This window comes from Acipenser ruthenus, chromosome 27, assembly GCF_902713425.1.
Source record: "Acipenser ruthenus chromosome 27, fAciRut3.2 maternal haplotype, whole genome shotgun sequence".
NCBI classification, from domain to species: domain Eukaryota; kingdom Metazoa; phylum Chordata; class Actinopteri; order Acipenseriformes; family Acipenseridae; genus Acipenser; species Acipenser ruthenus.
Genome location: NC_081215.1, coordinates 2,447,543 through 2,469,955, shown reverse-complemented (window position 1 = coordinate 2,469,955; position 22,413 = coordinate 2,447,543). Strand labels below are relative to the sequence as shown.

Genomic DNA, 22,413 nt, shown 5'->3' with positions numbered 1-22,413 from the left:
CCAGCACAACACACTTTGTGTTTTCTATTCATTTAAACTACTTTAACCCTTTTATGTCTCTGTTGCAGCCTTGTCTTTTTTTTGTAGTCATGTTTGCATTGTGCAGAGATATGGCAAAGTCTTCACGTGTCGCAAACAAGAACATTGGACTTTTAGGCAGCACAGATTCAATCTTATATGTGTTACACAAATTCTTTCCCCCCCTGCTTCGCTTCACCCATCTGTCTGGTCTGAGAAGTGTATTTATCAGTGCTGTTCCAGAATACTTTAGATTTAACAAGTCAATTAACATTGACTGAATTGTTGGCTGCAGTTCTCATTTGCAAGATTTGATAATGGTTGTTTTTTTTTTCATTTTTGAGTTGTAATCAATTTCTATTTGAGTATAAGGCTGTCTGGATCATAGCCAAACAATTGAAAATAATGCAGGTGTTGGTGATCTAATTAATGTATTCTTTACCCTCTTGATATGAAAGCACAAATGCACAACATTAGCAGTATCTGGCACACTTGCCACTCTCCCAGTACACTGCTTGATGAGGAAGAAGGGAATCTAATCTCTTCCTTGTAGCTTTAATATCATTTCAGTGAAGGTGATGCGTGGGGGCAACCCATACACAAAAGTGTTCAACAAACCACATTTCTAATGTTTTGTCATGGGTTTGATTTAAACAGTGGAGAATCTTAATACCACTGCCATTCAAATACGTTGTATTTGTAGTTAATGAAAGAAAGTGTTAGGTGTCATAAAATAGTCCTCTTTGAGTGACTGCAGTGGAGGTGATATTGCCAGTCAATACTGTTTAGATCAGTTGAATATGCCTCATATATTCATAAGTGAACAAAACTGATTTTTTCTGTTGTGTCCTGTATAACTCTGGTTTAAATGCTCCAGGATTAATCAGCCATTGACTTATGAGTTATAGGCTTCTCACACTTCTGATAGAAACATAATTCCTGTGTAGTGACTAATGCAGTATAACTGATATTTACTGGTATATGAATCTCACTGAACTAGCAATAGGTAATGGTTGCAAGTCCAGTAAGACTATTTAACTGGTACTTTATTTTAAAAATGCATCATGCAATACTTGCAGTATACTTCCATGTATAGGACATACACAATTGTGGAGCTTAAATATTTCATGCAAAAAGGCCACTAGACGCTGTCAAACTTGGGAACAGTTTTCCATGGCAATAGAGATACATACTGGACTGGACTGGACCGGAGATGACTGATAATGCTACTAACCCACATTTATCATCCAGTGAGCATCACAATAACATTCTCTGCCTTATCACTTTGCTTATCGCTTAAAATGAAATTACAATCGTTATGAGGTTATGAGTTATGAGGTTTTAAATTATGTTTCTGCAATTTTTGATTTTAATGTTTTTATCTGTATAAGCTGTGACCTTTGCTGGCCCCACCTGGTCTGTAGTAATCGTACGATGAAGAATATGGGACCAGCTGAGTTAAAATGTGATTTCCTTGGAATCAGGAGGAAGTACTCAAAAGGAACTGGAAACTAAGATTCTGCTGGCTCAGATAGTGCCCTGTGGATTCTGATGCACCTCACCATTAGAGGGAGCCAAAGTTCAGCTGCCATCTAGTGAGAGCAGAAAGACATGTTTCTCATTCTTCACAATCAAACACAGAGGGCAGGTGCTGTACAAGCCAAGCCAACAAGCCATCAATTCTCTCTTTGTGTCCCTCTGGATATAGTGTGTGGGTGGGTGTGTAGGTGTATAAGTGTATTTTGACAGGGGAATATATCACTATTTGCTAATGGATAACACCCACACTGGCCTTTTCTTGTGTTTCTAAGTAGACACACACAAGTGGACCCAAAGGAATGAGTAGCTCCCAGGTTTATTATTTATTTATTTATTTAAAGCACGGCTCACTTTGTCATTCAACACATCCCACTCCTGTCTGTTGCTATTTTCTGTATGATTTAGAGCTGTTTGATTACATTAACTTTTGGCATATTATTGCAAGTTCTACAAATGTGCTAAATTATATTTCACACATAAACATTTATTTTGGCATTTATATATATATATTGCTTTCGCCTGTACTTTACCCATCCAGTAATGCTGAGAAAACAGTACCGTAAGCTGGTTGCTTGGTTAATTTGCCTGTGTAGAAGCACCTAAGTCATTTATGGATATGATTACATTTTAGATTGAGCCAGCATCGGAATACACGGACTAAATACAGAGACAACAGAATTACCCTTTCCCCTTTGCTTTTGACTTTTTCATAGAGCTCAAAAATATGTTTTTTCTTTCTTTCTTTCTTTCTTTCTTTCTTTCTTTCTTTCTTTCTTTCTTTCTTTCTATCTTTCTTTCTTTCTTTTCTTTCTGGATATAGTGTATTATTTACACCCCAGTTCTTTGGGAAAAGTAGGAGCAGATCTTCAGGATTCACTAAAGCATTAGTCTAAATTTTGCTAGACAATGTGTGAATTGAGATGACAGATCACCAATGGTGAGAAGCCAATGCCAAACCGATGATGATAGGGTGCTAATTAATGAAATCCACTACTATTTAGACGACTCCGTCCAACCCCTCACTCTCCCCGAAAAAAAAAAAAATCTTGAGGAGGACTGATGCCTGACGACTGACTCAAGGAGGGGTGAGGATTGACTTGAGGAGGGGTGAGAATTGACTCGAGGAGGGTTGACGACTGACTCAAGGAGGGGTGAGGATTGACTTGAGGAGGGACTGACTCGAGGAGGGGTGACTACTGACTCAAGGAGGGGTGAGGATTGACTCGAGGAGGGGTGTTGACTGAGGATGTCCTAAAATGGACACTGTACATGTAGAAGTGAATCAACTATTTACAATGCTTTCAATCATGGTCCTCATACTGCAGTATGAAAAGAGTACAGTAACCATGCATTCACTGTTCTTTTTTTTTCTTGCCTTTGCAGTTCAATGTCTGCCTCTAGACCAGGTGGCCCTGCTGGATGTCATGCTTGGATTCTACTAGCGATGATTCACCTGACCATGGACTTCTCTTCCTGTAGCCCTGTAACTCAAGGCTCAGGATTCAAACTTATATCAAGGCCTTTGCCTCGGCATAGGCTGCCTCACAGCCCCCTGTGGAACTTACAGAACGCACAGCACTGGAGAGTCCTGAGCCCTTGGTGGAACAAAGCTCATCGCCCTGAACTGCTGCACCACAAGAAAACGGAGCAGGCACTGAAACAGAGGAGTCATAAGCACAGAGGATCGTTACTTGAAGGCCTTCTTTGTAAAGAATGCCAGCATAAATATTCTTCTAGTAGAAACGCAGACACTTTGGTTTCTCTTCCAGCCAGAAACTCAGCTGAAGTGACCTTTTTGAAAAGGCCCAGGAGGCAAGTCAGAAACGCATGGGATAGTTACGACTACACCCCGGAAGGGTGGACAACAACGATGCCTGAATTTATAGAGTGGGGACCGACCGGGGAAGATGACACAGGCATGGGAGAGGATAAGCAGGAGCACAAGACAAACAGAGGGGCCCCAAACTCCACTACATTTAGAAGAACCACAACCACCACCACTGCTTCTATGACTACAACCAAACAGTCCCCGGTCACAACAAAAATGAACCATGCAGTGATCACAATCTACCCAGGGAAACAGATGACAACGGAGTCCAGGCATGTCCGAGTGATTAGCGAGACAGCTAGACCACCCAAGCAACTTATAGACACAGCAGGTACTCCTAAAATTCTACTGAGCTAACAGCAGCTGGTGTTGTTAACTTAGGCAAGTGCCTTTGCAAAAAGGCTGGAGTATATGAAAAGCAACATATTTAGGAATGAATCTTGCTTTCACCTTTTACTGGGCTGTTTTTTAAACCTTTAGGCTATTCATGATAAAGATTTTTATTGTTTAATTATTTATTTTGCTGCATTGAATCTGGTTCTGATATTACTTTCTAGGCATCCCAGATTATTACCTTTATTGACATAGAATTGTAGCCTGGGTCTTTTTTGCTAAAAAATATTTTGTAACAACAATATTACTTTTGGACAGTTTTGCAAAAAATTTAGAAGCTGTATATGAACTACAGATCCAGTAAACTAACCAAATTAAAATTTGGGCTCTGCCAGTTCCCCGCTAGAGTCTTTTAGATTTGTTTTAAGAATGTATGGTAACACGTTACATCACATTAGTTTACATAGTAGTTACTTAATAAATACATGTGTGCTTACACAATTACAATGTTATTGTGAATGTAAATGTAAATGATTACCGAATGTATCACTCGCAACGTGTTAAACATCCAGCAGGTGGTGTTGATGTATATAGTGCACAGTAACCTACAGCTTGCATCTGTACAGAGATCCAGTGGTTATGTAGTTACAGAGTTTATCACACAATCTCTCAAACTGGGGGGGTCAGTCTCACATAATATGCGACTCACTGAAACCTTCTGCTTTTTTCAATTTTCAAAATTATAAGTATAAAGCTTTCTAAAATAAGAGTGCAATCGCAAAATAGAGCACCACATAAAACATGCCATTACAAACTGGATGACAGCAGGTAGCAACAGCTCCATTATCAGAACCACTGTTTGTGACACTTTCCTTTCAACAAAGAAGAGCTATTTACTGAGCTTGTATGCTGGCAATGATAGGCTTTGGCAGGAAAATAATAGAACAAAATGGGTCATACTGACATGTGTTGTAATAAAAACGGGGTAGAAAGTGGAGCCGACTCTTGGAAAGAGAAAGAAAGAGACTAAAATAGCTTGGAACAATGCATATCTCGCAAGTGTCCGCATTTACTTAACAACAGCTGGTGTAGAAACAGCCACCGGGGCCTAATTGATTATTAGCTTTGAACGCCCATGCTCGATGCACATTGACTTTGATTGGCTGTAGCTTCTGCTCCTCTCAAGTATACATCTGAGAGTTCAGATACCTGTGGGAAGACTGTTCATGACCATTCTTAACTTTTATTCATGTAAAAAAACACAACTAAGAGACTGAGCTTCCAGAAAGAGGTGTCTTTCCAAGCAACACCATAAGGAACTATGTGCTTCATGGTGACGCATTAGTCATTGCCAAGAATATTAATTCTAATTTTTAATTAGGGGCTTGTTAGCGGATTTGTTGCAGAAAACTTAAACAGGCAAACAATCCCCCAGTAGGGAGCCACGCACCAGTCATTCAGTTAGAGGACTAGTTTGGGTCTTTTGTTTGAATGTCAGATTATTAGTATGTTTTATTCCTTCCAAAGATAGCACCCTGTTCCAATTAATTATTGGAGCATGAGCTGAAATTAGACTCTAATTGTCTAGAAGAGAATTTTTTTTTTTCATTTGACAGTTAATGGATGTTTGCCACTGAAACACTCAATATATTTGCTGACCTGGGCCAAGTATACGAATAGATCAGAGAGGCCTTTTATATTGTCTTTATTGAATTATGCATTTGTTAAACTTAAGGAAAAAGATGATCATTTTTTTTAACTTTTATCATCTTCATTAGCATTATATTGTGTTGAAGATATGTTGGTTCTTCGCTTGTTAATTTAGGATTAACAATTGTATTATCTGTTGTCTTTAACAGACACAGTGTACAGTGCCTTGTCCTGGTATTTTTTAAATCTAGAAAACTATTAAGGAACACATATGAACCCTGTAGAAAAAAACAAAAAAAAACTCCATTATTCGTCAGTCTGCTGAATTAAGAAGTCAGCTACTATATGGATTTTTCTGATCTGACTGCCATGCAAGGGTACAAATAATGCTTACATTGTCTGTACTGGGATGGGAGGGAGATGTTAAGAGAAAGTCAGGCTGATTCCTGCCAAGAAACAGAGGTTATGGCTGATCTATAACTGAGAGTGCAGCCACAAAGAAAAAGTGAAAGGAAAGACAAGTGTTGTATTATCCAGGTAGCACGATAGCAGATGTGTTAAGTCCAGTTTAATGCCCACGTCTGCTTTTGAGGTTTGTTACAGCCTCACACATCAGACAGCTATGTGCTCTTGTTAAATTTGAAACACAGTTCAGACTAGCAATACAGTCCCTACAGAAAACCATGCTAAGCTCGTATCTAGAGGGGAGATTTATGTATTTATGAAATATGTGAAAAAACAAACAAACAAACGTTACAGTCACATGTAGAACTGGAACATGTGTCATTGCAGCTAGTTGCTAGTTGCTAGTTGTGACAGAAAATGTGACAGATCTATTAAAATAGATTGTTGCTTGTCTGGTCTTAGCGAGAATGCACCACAGACAAACATCAATCCAAGAAGGAGTTTCTTAGTTATGAACATTTTTATATGTGAACAGGTAGCTTGGTTGAGCAGTAGCTCCGCTTTCTTTTATTGACACTCCAGCAGTCACAAGGGCACTCGAGGGAGCTACCAGTAGCTCACTACAGAGATGCTAGTTACCATGGCAATGGGAAGGCAAGGCCTAGATTCTTGTTGTTGACATATGTACTGTTAAATAAAAGAAAAAAAGAAACAAATTAAAACAAACACTAATACAGACACATATTGTCTGACAGGCAATTTACACAGTGGCCACATTGTAAACTTAATGCAATGAAAAGACCCAGAAATATTTTATGATGCCGTTTATGGCATGTAATAGATCTGTGCAGTTCACTTCAGAGCCACGCCTTTTTTGGTTTTGTTTTTAGTTGTTGACAGCAGATGCTAGTACAAAGGTCATTTAGATATGAAATGTGTTCTCTGATTCATGATGATGTCTCTAGCCGTGGGTGTTCTTTGTTACTTTATCCCTGTACCTCATCCAACACTTTGTGATCCAAGGTGATTGCATTGTAAAAACGTCTTGACTTTATATATAGTGAGAAAGCAGTTCCACTAATTGACTCGCATCTTTCAAGGCTTATTGCTTAGTTTCGGCTCAGCAGAAATCACAGAGATAGACATTTTGACGCAGAAATTAATTGGCAATTCCGAGACTAGCCAAAGAGAGTGTTTCCCCTATAGAGAAATGTGCGTTGGACCTCTGCACACTTCAGGTGCTGGCTGACACATTTTGTATACTAAATTAAGAGACCAGTTGATAACATTTGTTTTTGAGCTTCAAGAGTATCAGCATAAGGAGTATTAGTTAATATAAAATGATCTTGCATCTGCTTTTGTGTTTTTATAGGAAGTGCATTAATCCCATTTTTTTGGTACCAGCAACTGGAAAAGTGTTTTATTGTGATGCTTATAACATTATATTCTCATCAAACTGTTATTTTTTGTTCTGTTTTGCAAACATTTAAGCTAGTTTATTTCTATCTAATTCAGCTAGTGGTTGGTTTGAGGTAGTCTGATTTTGGGATAAAATGAATATTATTCATGGCAACAAACATGGGCTCTAAAACTGTACATATGTCAACACGTTACTGGCCAAGTGTGAAAATGTTACCAGAATGCAAATAAAAACTCAACCGAGTGGAGCAAACTTCAAGTAAGATCATTCTGTGCTAAATGACGCTTCCCCTTGAAGTCTGATATCATGCTGATCCAACACATAAGCATTGTATTGGCATGCCCTTGAGAGGCCACCTTTCTCATGCCCCCAAGCAAAATGCACTTTATTTTTTGGAGGGCTGTGTTTGCTTCGATTGGCCTCTCATTGTAATCAATGCCAAGGCTCAGAATGCAGTGGAGGGTGAAATGACAGGGCCCTCGTTCCTCTTAATCTGGGTCGATCAATTCAAACAAAAGCCCCTGTAAAGACTGCAACTCAAACAATGTCACTCACAGGACACAACACCGCAAGCACAAGGTGAAAAAGACAAATGGGTTTAGGATTAGATTTCACAGGAGCAATAGAAATACTGTAATGTAACTAACTAAAAATGATTAGTATTAGTATTAGTAACGAATGCTGTCTGTATTCCTTTGAAATGACTCTGCGTCTATTCTACTCGTTATATGTGTAATTTAAGCATAGCGTTTGACTGGCATCCGCACATGGGGTTGTGGGTGTAGATCTGAAAGGCCTAAGGGAGTGTTTAGCTCAAAGACTCCACATGTTTTAGCTTTGTTCCCATTGGCTAGTTTTGGGGATCTCTCGATAGCGGAACACTCACAGGTGGTTGGTGCTAGAGGAAGTAGAATGAAGGCAAGAAGAGTACGAGTTGGTTGATGGCTACAGGAAGAGGGGGAATTGTAAGGAAATGGTTTCAGAAGGCTTTGGAACAAGGCACTGCCCTCCACTTATGTTTCTCAAGTACTTAAGTACTCACTGGTTTTGTGTAATGCATCCCTTTAATCAGCAAACCTCTATAACAAAGGTGTTTGAAATCACAAGCCACTGATTCAGCTTGCAAGCTAAAAGTCTTTCCTAATAAGTTGAACTTCAGCTTTGATTTTAAAACTCTGAAGGACAAAATATATATATATATATATATATATATATAAAATACTGCCAGAAGAAACGTACTTATTTCAAGAATAGTGCCTGCTAATTATAGAGAAAGGGGAGAAGGATCAGAATTAGGTTGTACTTTCATTCATCTAAGTTTGACAGTTTCGTACAAAGTGGTGCCAAATTAGCAGTGCATCATATTAATTAGCCACAAATTAGCAATGTTTTACTCTATTGCCTTTCATTGTATCTGGAAGGTACCAGTTAACAAAAGGCAGAATTTCCACTGCCAATTGCCCCACGGCCAAACAGGTTTAAGCCCAAAGTTAAGATGTAACATGCACAATCAGTTCAGCGAAACTATACTTAGTTTCTATAGTTTTACTAGTAACACTTTACCTTGTGTCTCTAATTACTGTGTATTTGCATAGTAGTTACTTAGTAAATACATGTGTACTTACACATAATTACATTGTTATTATTATTATTATTTGTTTATTTAGCAGACGCCTTTATCCAAGGCGACTTACAGAGACTAGGGTGTGTGAACTATGCATCAGCTGCAGAGTCACTTACAATTACGTCTCACCCGAAAGACGGAGCATAAGGAGGTTAAGTGACTTGCTTAGGGTCACACAATGAGTCAGTGGCTGAGGGGGGGTTTGAACCGGGGACCTCCTGGTAGTAAGCCCTTTTCTTTAACCACTGGACCACACAGCCTCCTTATTGTAACTATTATGCATAGTTACAATGTACTTAATGTGTAATTTGTGTTTGCATGATATAACCCCAATCCTAACCCTCACCCTTTTCTGATACAATTTTTGTACTTACATAAATCGTGCAAAAACATTTCCACTTTAAGTACATTGTAACTATGCATAATAACATTGTAATTATGTGTAACTACCATTTTTTTATTATGTAACTACCATGTCATTAGAGACACTTGATGTAAAGTTTTACTGTTTTACCTTCTAAAATGTGTTTATCTGAATGTACCTGTCAATGTTATAATGGTACAAACACACTCCACACCAGTTACGTCTACTGTATCACAGTTCACTTGCATTCTCCTTGCATTCATTGCTTTTTAATTATGCACCGGAGATTTGAATGGTTTTGCTGTTTTTGAAAGCCTGGATCTTGTGTTATGTCCTACCCTTTTTTTTTGTATTTGTTTCCAGGCCTGGCAGTTCACCAGATAATAACAATCACGGTTTCTCTTATCATGGTCATCGCAGCTCTGATAACAACACTGGTCCTAAAGAACTGGTAGGAGGGAGTCCCTTCATCCATCTTTCTTAGATTTGAACTTTTTGCCCTTTTTAAAAACTTCAGTAATGTAAAAACATGATCATAATACATGTAAAGATACATCTTTAAAATCAACAGTGTCAGCCACTGCTCTTGACATGTGTTTGTGTGCTTGTACAATTCATTTATCCATTTCAATAAAACACATGTTTGCAATTGGGTTTCAAATGTGTGCAATTAAGCTTTAATTACAGAGAAAATTTTATTTTGGAATATTTGAACCTCCAATGTAGTTAAAAACAGGCTTAAACCTAATTTTTTTTTGTTTTTAGCAGAAAATAAAGTGATGCTAATTGATATTCTTGGCGGCTCTTTTGCAGCTGTGCACAGAGCGGAAACGGACGACGCAACAACCACCAGCGAAAGATTAACCAGCAAGAGGAAAGCTGTCAGAATTTAACCGATTTCACACCAGCTCGAGTTCCCAGCAACATGGACATCTTCACAGCCTACAACGAGAACCTGCAGTGCTCCCATGAGTGTGTGAGGACAGCAGTGCCAGTCTACACAGACGAAATGCTACAACAGACCCCTGTGTACAAGACAACCTTTAATGGAAATAGGTAAGTATCCCTTTACAGATGATAACCTTCTGGGTCCAGGAAAAGGTGTTATAAAAATATGTCTTTTATCAGTTTCAACACAAGCGGTGTCGAAAGTAATTCGACTGGGGTCTGTTAGAATGAAGGTGCTAAGGAAGGATTTTTTTAAGACATTCGTTAATGAAATCTTACCTTTCCTGTTACACATTTCAGCTCGTTTGGTGTAATCTCTTGGTAAGCCCTGGGAGCCTGTACTGTTGCTGCACGGGTGTTTTCTTTGCTGGGTTTAGGATTGACTAAAGATAAATTTACATGATATTCTCTGCTTAAACAGACTTTTTTTGTGTGTGTATTATTGGTGCAGAGATTTGGAGGATAATCCCATAATAGGTTTTACTGTCAAGCAAGGACAACTCACTGTTTCCCTCAAGGCACACAAGGAATCAAGAGATATTGTCCTCCAGTTTAATAATGTAATCATGGTCCACAGACAGATCAGACTAGTGCATCTTCTAGTTATAAAATTAAAGCAGCTATCTTGATTGATATATGTAGCTCACAGCACAGAATAGGAATGGAATATGGTTCCTAACAGAAGTAGCCTACCGTAGTAAAACAGCAATATAGTGGTGTAGAGATTTGTTTATCAATCCATTTCATCAAATGTCTACATTTGTATGCGTTGTTTAATTTGGATTTTAATTTATTCATGTTTTTTTTTTTTCACTGGGCTCCAAGCTTTTGGTCGACATACTGCCCCCGCGTCTCTTCATTGAATTGGATCTTATCATTGTTCATTTTTATATTGTTGGCGGTCTTGTGTATAAACCACATCAGCATCTGGTAAAAGTTAAAAACTTTTTGGTTATAAGAAAACAATGCTTTGTTGTAAAATAAAAGTAGTTGCCATTATATCCAGGATTCAACTTGGTTCGTAGTTATGACTCAAAAAGTGCTCCCAAACTACATTTCTAAATGCCAGGTAGGTGCATAGGACCTTTGTATACCCTTATATGCTCCCAAAGCTAATTTGCCTTTAGAGCATAACTACAGAAGGAATTCAGAAATCACACGAACAAAATAGGATTTCCTTCCAACACAAATTGAGTCATACCCTTGAATCACACCTGCTGCACTGAAGTATAAATCCATTTGCACACTCACTGTTTTTCCAGTAGCATTTCATACTCTTGCCACGCTCATAAAACTTATAAAGATCCAACTTACTTCAAATATATTCTGCTGGAACCCTTGTAACGTATTTTATGTGTGCTATTACTTAATAGGGATTAAAGTATCATTCTTATTGTACCTTAGAGTGAGTTAATTTCTATTTGACGGTATAAATGCTGGGACAATAACAACTTCTTGTACTTCATTAAGCTTGAAAAAAAAACCTGATGGTGTCGGTATGCTTAAGATATTCCTGTCAGGTCACTAAGGTTAAATCCCAGTTTGAAATTTGACTGTCATGTTTATTGTATCACTGTGTTGGCTTTTTTAATCTGTTCTGTAGCGGAGGAGGCAATAGCTGTAGGGGAGAGATATTGTATCCATAAGCTATCTAATGATATAATTGAATTGGGTAAGACCCAATAATATATTTTTTTATTGGAGATAAATAAGTTAGAAAAAAAACCCCAGAAACAACAAAGCAGTATTGATATATATATATATATTTTTATAGAAAATATAAGATTTATTTTTTTGGTGGCAGGCCTGCTTTGTAGGCCTGCATGTTGTGTGTTACGTACCAGCTCGCGCAAGCCCATTTTTCTGCTCGCTGCAGACCCTCGCCTGCTGAACGGCAGCTTATCCCAGTGGCCTTTGTGTCTGAGAAATGGTTTGAAATCTCCTGCTGACTGGCCGAAGTCCCTTTACTTCCTGTGGGCGGGGCAGACTCCATGTTTCTGTTTCCTGGTACGTACAGCTATTCATACGTTTTCTTACCCAACCCACGCCCATCCACCATTTCCAAGCTGTCTCCATGCATTCAAAACCCTCTGACACTATACAGGTAGTCCCCTTTCTTTGTGCCCCAGATACACTTATCTCCATTGATACTATACATTCAAAAAATAATACGTTCTCTCCGCATGCATATAAACCAGGCATTCATAATAAGCACGGGTTGCTTCCCTAATGCCTTTTAGGGGAAGAAACCAAGCTGTATGAGATGCAGAAATAGGCAGTCTGCAGTCATTAGACTTGGAATGCATTGATCTCCCCCCAAACCCCCACCCTGAACTGATAACTCCCACTTCAGATAATTCACAGGATAAGGTAGGGCATTATCAGATCCTACTAATGTGGTATCAGTGTTGTTACCATCGTCATTACAGAAATCATGGTCTGTTGTCCACTTCTGCATGGGCCTGCTTTGTAAGTCAACAGAGGTCTAGTTTATAATTTAACACCAATCTGTCTTATTATTATTATTATTATTATTATTATTATTATTATTATTATTATTATTATTATTATTATTATTATTATTATTATTATTTGTTGTTAGTAATGGGATTGTATACTTAAAATCTCTGCACCAATTGTAGTCAACTGCAGTATAGAAGAGACCTTCTTTATCTTAAATGCAAATCCACATTTTAAATGTTCTGTTTTCATTTTAAAGCTTCTGCATATTGAACCATACTGCCTGTACTATATAACTCTGTATGATGTCAGCATGTCGTGTTTTAAGACACTGAACACTTATGTCTGTGTGGTATGGTAAATAGCATCCCTGGTGTTCAAAGATAATGATATATACCGGATTCTGCTGAGCCAACGCCCATCGGCCATAAAGTTGTCATTTAAGCAAAAGTGTGTGTGTGTGTTTGTGTTGGGGGGGTGGGGGTGGGGGTGGGGGGTGGGGGGGGGGGTGGGAGGAGGTGGCGGGGCGGCGTTGAGTCAGGCAGGGGCGAAATTACAGGCATTATTGCAGAGAGAGTATTTTTAACATTAGGTAGATAGATTAGGTTTACAATTGGGCATGTTGACATATTTAATAACTGGTGAAATACAATTCAGCTGTTTTGGCATTTCAAATCTTTTCACAAAAGAATCATTAAACTTTAAAACTGCAGTGTCTGGTGCAAAACCAGATAATGAAAAAACACAACTGTAGGTGAAAAACGCTAAAATGGGCAATCGTTCATACTGGCAAAATCTGATTTTAGAATTCAATTTGCTTAACTGAGCAATTAAAATTCTAATAAACTGACAGCAGCAGCAGCAGCAGCAGGGTCAGTGAAATCATTCTCTTTCTTGTTTTACTTATTCATAGCAAGGTCTTGCAGCTTTCTATTAAATGTTTTCATAATGAATGGATTGCACTTATAGTTCTAAAAATACAGGATGGGATAATGGGTCAGAACAGTAGAAAACCTCCAGGTGCAGAATTTTCCATCGAAAACAGTTATTTCTTTTTTACCTAATTTAACTAGAGTAGAGGGCCTGAGGGCCTTCAAACTCAATATGCTGGTTTCTTAGCTGTATGCTGTATGAAGGTTCGAGATAGATACTAAAATATAAGAACCAGCCAGACACATTTATATTGCATCACCAAAGCCATGTTTGAAATGTCACTAGGGGTGCGATGTGCAGTATACAGTATAGTTACCCTAAATCAAGCTGATGACAGTTACTCACATGGTTTCAATAAGGATCAGACATTGAAAGGATGCTCAGGAGCCTGCAAAATGGCTTTTTTTGTCAGCAGGTAGTAAAAGTGCTCAACTGCAAACCCAAGACCCATTCGACAAAGCTGCCATTAAAAGAAAATTGCATGGGAAATCATTGGCACTTAGCAGTGGGACATTACCTGCGCTGTCCGTGTAATGGCACACACTGCTGTGCAGTGCATCCTCATTGCAAATTAATACTGGGTGGCGAAGCACGTTTCCATTGGCAAGCTTATTGAAGCGTCTCCTCTGAGCCTCTTTTATGAAACATTGTGTCAGGCTTATTACAGTATCTTGTTGCAGCCGCATTCAAAGGAAGGGCATCTAAACACAATGGAAATGTGTCAGGAATGTTCAGTCAATACAATCCCTATTGAGTACAAGTGTTCAAGGACAGGGATCAGATGGAATGCCTTTCAAGCAGGGTACAGTTGCACATCATCTTGTTTTAGGTTTTTTTTTACCGGTATATATCCTTAAGGGATACGAGGATGTGATTTTAGTAATGCTTTGTTGGTGGAAAGAATAAACCTTCATCAATACATCAGTTTATTGGACAATAGGCGAACTTGGTTGTTAACACAATAAAGTTTAATTAATTTGAATTTTGTGTGTCGTGCTCTGTTAGGAATTCATCCAAGGAATGATGGGACCTATGAAACACCAAGGTTCACGTCAATAATGGAAGCATGGAAACATTCCATGAAACACATTTTTTTAAAAGGGCATGGAAATGAAAGAACGCTTGCTGACATAAGCCTCACAAATTCATATTTGCGTTTAGTGGGAAAAGCAATATATAGGAAAAAATATGGGTCATGTATGTAGTAGAGACTGATATTAATGTGATACAAACAGTCATCTGAAATGTGTAAGATGTTTAGAAGGAACTCTGATGTAACAGAGTACTGTTTAATTATTGCTGTTTAACTAAAACTTTTTTTCAGCCCGCTTAAGGTCAGAGCGTCTAGAAAGCCCACTTGTGGGCAGCCACACTGACCTCTCGTTCTGCTTCAATTCAAGCACTGAGACTGAGAGATCTTTGATTTATTGGAATAACAAGCATTTTTAGACAGCTGGCATTGGATGGTTCAGTATTTACAGGTTCTGCTACACAAACCTTTAATTTGCAACTCCTGCAGCAAGCAGTACTAGGAGATCTTACAGTGCAATATTGATATTGAATTGTTAGCTCTTTCTTTCTTTCTGTGATTTTTAAAGAGCTTTTCCCCCCTGTGGAAGGGATTTTAGGTATTTTCCATTAGTTTGAACCTAAAAGTGATATGACGATTCAAACATGCCACTTTCTCCTTTCACAAAACAGGAGTGGAGCTTTATAAAGGAAGTGCTGTAAAAAAAAAAAAAACACAGTAATTACCTTCCAAAAACGACCTTGCTGTAAAGTAATTGGGAAGGTATTTGTGAGTACAAATTTAAAACAAAAATAAACAACAACAACAATATAAGGTCTTGTAAGTCGTCTTAAAATGAAGCCATTTTATTTTCTAGCTCAGCATGTCTGTAAGAGTCTAATAACACTTAATGGGGCTGCAAAAAACAAGAGAAAAACAGGTGGCCAGCCATCCTATTGACATGGTTAGGTCATGTGTAAGCCACTGTGTAAAGTACATAACAGTGTGTTATTGATTTATCTATCTACTGGCATAATTGTGGTCTGGCAGGTATGTATTTTAAAGCATTGCTTAGCAATTATTTAAAGCCCTGGAACACAATCATGAAAAAAACACATGTATTGCACTGGGACCACTGCATCAAAGTCCATGCATCAACAGATTCAAGGATTTCCACACAGCTTAGGACACCACAGAGCGTTGTTGGTGTTTTGGGTGAATGGACACAACTGCTAGTATATTGCGTTGAATGTTAACAGCACATGTTTTACAGCAGCCTACATCTCTTTAATATTAATCAGCAATTATCCTGCATTGGAAAGCAACTGAATGCATTTTAATCACTGTTGCTGTCAGGGCGAAGCAAATAGCAAAACAAATCATGGTTTAATTTTTCACTCAGATACCTGCTGTTAATGGATTTTCTTTTCCTCTTTTTACTTGATCGATCTCCTTTATGCTTTGGTGGATCTTCTCTGATCTCTAACCTTTCTGCACCTGTGAGTCAAATTTGACAATTAAGCAGCATAGAGCACCCAACAGCATTGCCAAAAATAAAGTGGAAAGGAATTTCAATTTCTGAAACTGCTGATGTGCAGTTTATGTTCAAGAGGCATTGCACTCCCTTTGGATCCAATTATTTCTGTGCATTGAAGGGCTATAAGGGGTCAGTCCTGAAAGTATGGGTTGCTTGACCGAACCATGCAGTTTGAGGACAGAATACATTGGTCTGAGCTTGATTTGAAGACACATTTCTGGGAAATTCAAGACAGGATAATAATAATAATAATAATAATAATAATAATAATAATAATAATAATAATAATAAACAGTTGTGAAAATTTCACAAAGAAATTAGTATAGTTTTGATGGGATTTTATATTCCTGATATGGTAGCAGCTGTAATTGGCTTTATATTCTGGACATAACTCAATACATTTTTGATGTATTGCATTTTACAACATGGCTACCTGCAACTTTTGCCTAACATTTGGCAACTGATAAATTGAATCAACAACAAACAAATCATATCCTGTGTACAAAAACAACACTGACTCCTGTTGTATTGAATCCATTAAAAGTAAAAACCCAGACAAAACCATCCATTCACTGCAATGTTAATAAAGAAAGGGGGTTCTTCAATTTTAGGATTGCAGTGCGATTCTTTTTATGTGAGATAAGTGAGTTGGGGGATAACTTTGGCTACAGCAATTTGACTATTATAAAGGATTGTGACATCCATCCAACCAAATTCAGATCCAGCACTGCATGATTCTTGATCTGCAGGAATATATTCATTTATCAGGTTCTTGTCACATAGTGCCACTGTCATGCCTGGTAATTATTATTATTATTATTATTTATTTCTTAGCAGACGCCCTTATCCAGGGCGACTTACAATTGTCACAAGATATCACATTATACGTTATTTCACATTATACAGATATCACATTATTTTTACATACAATTACCCATTTATACAGTTGGGTTTTTACTGGAGCAGTCTAGGTAAAGTACCTAGGGTACAACAGCAGTGTCCCCCAATGGGGATTGAACCCACAACCCTCCGGTCAGGAGTCCAGAGCCCTAACCACTACTCCACACTGCTGCCCTCATGGTAATAGATTACATTATGTTTGCAGGTCACATCCGTCTTGTATAAACAGTTTTGAATGCATGGGGTTTACAGTTCATTTATTAATGTTTTTTTTCTGTTTCTTTCTTCCAAGGATTCCTTTGGTGAACCTGTAAAAAAAAGAAAAGAAAAATAACCTCCAGTTTCTTTTTATAAACTGTAGGATGATGGACACATTTATTTTTCTAAAAAAAAACAAATGCTGATACTTCTTGATATTTTGAAGAAAAGTATAGCATTTCTTAATATATATATATATATATATATATATATATATATATATATATATATATATATATATATATATATACATATATAAAAACAGCTTACAGGAAGAGAAAGTGAACCTCCGTAAAGAGAAGATTTATCCTGAAGATTACGGAATATTCCAAAGGCTTCTGCTTGAATATGTTGGACTATGATACAGAACAATGTGCCAATTATGCCATTACGTGCCACAAACTGTACAGAAAGGACCTAATAAGGATGCCATGGAAGACTAAAGACATAACCTGGGTTATCATTTCTGAAAGAAACCATATCCCGCCATCAGTCATTACCTTTGTTTTTGATAATGTTTTTGAATACCTTTTAATGTTATCGCTAAAGCACTCTTCAACAAAAGAAAATGTATCGATTTGCTTTCAAACTGTGCTGACTGCTTTGTGCAGTTGCTCTTTGAAGAAGACATTTCCTCCAGCTTCCTAGTTGTTTCTGTTTTATATGTCATCAAGACTGCCATATTTTTATAGAGAGTTTTAGAGTAACGACTCAGAAATCATATTACAGACACCAGCAGCCTTTCAACATTCCACTAGGGCTGCATATTTGCATATTTCGTATTTTGTGAAAAGTAATAATCTTGTCCTGAGTAATAAGGTCACTGGGGATTGTGGGATAGTATTGTGCTGTGTTTTAAAGAAACCTTAGCAGTACTACATTCAGTAAAGCAATGGATGCTGCAATTGAAAGAACATTTGTCGCTATTTTTTATTTCAGCTCTGCATATTTTAAATAGCCTTCTCAAGATCCATGCATATATATTCCGCACAGAACCCATTCACTGTTTCTGGATTAGCCCAGATTGTTAAAATAATTTTTGTTTCTTTGTTCTTTCACATGTCGCCACAATGATCTTTTTTGGCCAAACTCTTCTTGACAGCCATTGCAGTCGTGAAAAAAAAAGCTTGTAATATGTACCTCTATTCCCCTGTCTGCTTCTTGTTCAGCACTCACCTCCCTGCTACGTGACGACAGATTTCCATTGTGGGTACGATATAGCAAACCAAAGCCAGAGCCGATGTGGCCGGCAGTGGAATCGGGTTACAAGATGATTGCTAAGTGGGGTCTGTGAAGCAAGTTGTTATTGCTATAAAATAGATAATGATACATATTTTTGAGGAAGATTTTAAATTGTGTTCTACCGAGATTACCTTGTTCTTAGTATATTCATTGCTGCAGCAAGATTACCGTGAAAGAAAATGTAATTTTTGGAATTTTCTTCCACGATTCCCTTAAACCATGACCAACTTTTTAGAAATTAACACAGCGACAGTATCTCCTGGAACAGGTTTTTTCTAAAGGTACCTCAGACAAAATGATATCGCCTAGCCGGCAGTGTTAAAATCAGACCTGTTGACTCTTAGTATTGGATACAAAAACTAAGGACAACTCTCTGCTTCAGACACATAGAAGGTCCTCTCCTAGTAATACAGAACAGTAAATCAGCAGCCATTTAAAACACCTTGTTAGTGTATTCCACTTTCAATCTATATGCCCTTGCTTTGAAAAGCTGTGCGTACAACAGTCAGGTAAAGAAGTTATGCTGCATGTGAATGCCCATGGAAGGGTATTGCATGCATAGTAGTGGGTTTATAAATATATACATGAATGACGTCCTGTAGGGAAGTAACAGGTAGGTGGGTTTAAGATTCTGCAGACTGCAGTTTTAATTTCCATTGTTAATACACTTGCTGTAATTGACATATGCCTTGTTTCCACAAAGCTGCCATAACACCTAACAAGGCATAATTCTGCACCCCTAACTTCAGTGCTCTGAAACAAGAGATACTGTCGCGTGGACCTGAGATGTTCAGGTGAGCCAGTGGCACTGCTGACTGTTTTTTAACAAGGGATAATCAAACAGTGAGGCATATCACATCTGTAATTTATCAGTTGAAATGTATTTTCTATATCATTGACTTCTACTTGTGTACAGCAGTGCTCTATTTTTTAAAAAGGGCTTTTATTTGGAGGGAGTCTTTAAAGATGTGACAACACACCTATTGCTTACACAAATCAGATTAATATTGTGCCAAATGCCTCACTTTTTATTTTCAACTAGTTCTTACAACAAACTCTGTCGTGTTCATTTTCAGGTAAACACTTTAAAAGGCCTCATTTTTAGAGAAAAACCGAACCGTTTTGTAAAATATTTTAATGTTTTTTTTTGTTTCCATGGTAATACAGAATTGGTTGTCAAGGAAGAAAAGTTCAGGTTAAACTTTGATTAAAATGGACCAAAACTTCAAGCAGCAGCAGAAATAAAAAGTGAACTGTAGTTAAGAAAACTTGAATACCAGTCCAGTGCATTGACAGTGCTAGGAGTACATGTGAAATGTGTGCTGTATCGTAAGTAGTATCTGCTTGCCTCCATACCAGTTTCATAGATTAGCACAAACAAATGTCTAATGGAATCACCCATCTAAAGTCTCTAATTACTTTCTATTTGCATTGAAGTTACATAGTAAATACATGTGTACTTACACATAATGACAATGTTATTATGCATAGTTACAATATACTGAATACATAATTTTCTTTGCATGACATAACCCTAACCCTAACTCTAAACCTAGCCCAAACTCCCGTAACCCTTTTCTGATACAATTGTGCACTTACATATATCATGCAAAAAGATGTACGCATTAAGTACATTGCAACTATGCATAAAAACATTGTAATTATGTGTAAGTACGCATGTATTTACTAAGTGATTTTAATCTAAATACACAGTAATTACAGAATAAAAATATATTGTTGCCAATTACAGGTCCTGTTTCAGATTTCGCTTGTTGTGGCCCCATTTAAAACAATGCACTGACGTACACCTACACATATAAAATGTTTACACCCCATTTACCTCTTTACCCCATTATCTTATTTATTGAAACTTGTGGTAACACTTTATTTTATAACATGTTAATAACAATGTCGTTGCATAGTAACCGCTTTGTAGTTATCATTGCATTTGTATGATGAAAACATGACTTAATGATACATTCACCGAACATGAGTGCGTCATGAAGTCACAGTGTATCTTTTACTGGTGTTAACACCACATAAAATGTATCAGAATTGTATTATTTAGTGAGAAACAATGCACATTGAATTATCAGTTACCAAAAACTGTGAAGTAAAACACATGAAAAACAGTAAATTTCCTGTACCAGTATTAGCAGGAAATCTCTGAGAAGAGTTAAATGTGCCATGACTATCAAGGACTGTACACTACAGCCCTGCATCTGAACAAAAAAAGAAATGTGTTCAGGTTCTAGCAGCACCGAAGCATTTGCATGCTGCAGCCTGCAGATCTTAGGCTTTTGTTTTCCATTTTGCTTTGTTCTCCCTTCTTTGACCTTGGTAACTGTCTGGCAGATAGAGGACATTTGTTCTGCACATTTTCTGGGACGCTCTGCTGACAGTTTATTTGTGGCATCATTAATATATTGCTGTGAGGATTTTGCACTTGTTGGCGGCCTGATTTAGATCTGAGATCTATTTCATTTCATATATGGGGACAGCAAAATATCCACTGACCTGCTTTGTTAATCAGCACACAGACACACATGGCCAATCATTTCTCTGCACTTCTATAATATCCCTCTATTCCCTTTTCCAGAAACAACCTCAATGTCAAACCATTGTATGAGGCCGCATACTGTTTTAGTAGACAACAATGCACAAGGGACTGGTACAACATAATTCATGAACACATTAATAGACCTAACCTATCATGTTGTATTTTTTTCCTCTGGAGCATATCACTATTTGTGTACATTTTTATTCAGTACTTTGAATTGCAGAGCATATAGCAATGTAATAACTTGATGATAACCAATGGTTCCTGGTCTTACATTGTAACTACTGTGAAACTATTTGGAAATGGGCTTTGAAAACAACAAGCTTGTTACCTGATGTAATTACATATAACATGGTCCAGGCCTTTTTCCTGTAATTACACACTTTTTCCACCAGTAGTTACCATGTAACAGCAGAAAATATTGTTGATTACCATGTTATTACATTGTTATATACATCCTGTAATCCAAAGTGCTTTATATGTATCAATTGCTCTCTGTTGTACTCTGAAACTGTACTTTCTGCACTATAGTTGAATTCTCCACAGCCTTCCAATAGTTGGAACGTTTGTAAATGTCATTGACATACAGTATATAAGAAGGGCTTCTATTTGGAAAACACTATGGGCCAAAATTGTTAAAACAAAAAATACTAACAGCTGACATATTTGTTCTACTGTGTTTCTGCATTCACGTAGGAGAATGTTGATCCGAAACTATCCATTTCGATAACCGGATATTCAAGCTATAGTTAAAAAAGAACAGTAAGATACATTTGTAATATTCATTAGAAACCCATATTCTGTTCTTCCAAACTTTTCTGAGCAGTACAATAGTATGTTAAATGGACACGCAAACACGACAATGCTACATTGTGTTCAGCTTTATTTTTTGGTTGTCAGTGAAGTCTTAAATTGCATTGCATTAAACTGCATAAAACATACAGATACACAATATTCCATTCAGCATGGAAAAGCATACATATCTGACAAATTGTTTTGTTCATCCCTGAATTATGGATACATTTTTTTTACGTTGATTTCCATAACGTTTGTTGTATTAGGCTTGGAGAAAGAACAGCACCTTTATAACAAATAGGAACATTAAAATGGATGTTATACGGCTTGGTTTTATCAGTCATCAGCCTATATAACATTGTGTTTCAGCAGGGACTCTGGCAAGCTTGCAAAATGTTGACATTGATTATACGTCTGCTGTTTTGCATTTGAGTTTTTCAGCACTAGGTAATGATATCAGCAGAACCAACAAATCCCAAAAGAGCATAATGTGGTGCCAACATGGTGTATACTAAATCATTCCCTTGATCAAGATCCTTACTACTGCTGTGTAATTTGCATTCCTAATATTTTCATGGAGCATGGGCAGC

At 37.5% G+C, this 22,413-nt stretch overlaps 1 protein-coding gene across 2 annotated transcripts in view; it reads left to right on the top strand.

Moving 5' to 3' along the window:
• Nucleotides 1-17,432, top strand: part of LOC117963584 (adherens junction-associated protein 1-like) — a 30,216-nt gene extending 12,784 nt beyond the window's left edge. The window contains exons 2-6 of one of the 2 annotated variants that reach the window (XM_059002475.1): nucleotides 2,941-3,716; nucleotides 9,545-9,632; nucleotides 9,995-10,237; nucleotides 12,006-12,136; nucleotides 17,261-17,432. In XM_059002475.1, the coding sequence (XP_058858458.1) occupies nucleotides 2,941-3,716; nucleotides 9,545-9,632; nucleotides 9,995-10,237; nucleotides 12,006-12,078 (1,180 nt within the window). In that variant the 3' untranslated portion in view covers nucleotides 12,079-12,136; nucleotides 17,261-17,432. The remainder of the gene's footprint in view (nucleotides 1-2,940; nucleotides 3,717-9,544; nucleotides 9,633-9,994; nucleotides 10,238-12,005; nucleotides 12,137-17,260) is intronic. The other variant, XM_059002476.1, reaches the window with a different exon arrangement.
• The last annotated feature ends 4,981 nt before the right edge of the window (nucleotides 17,433-22,413 follow it).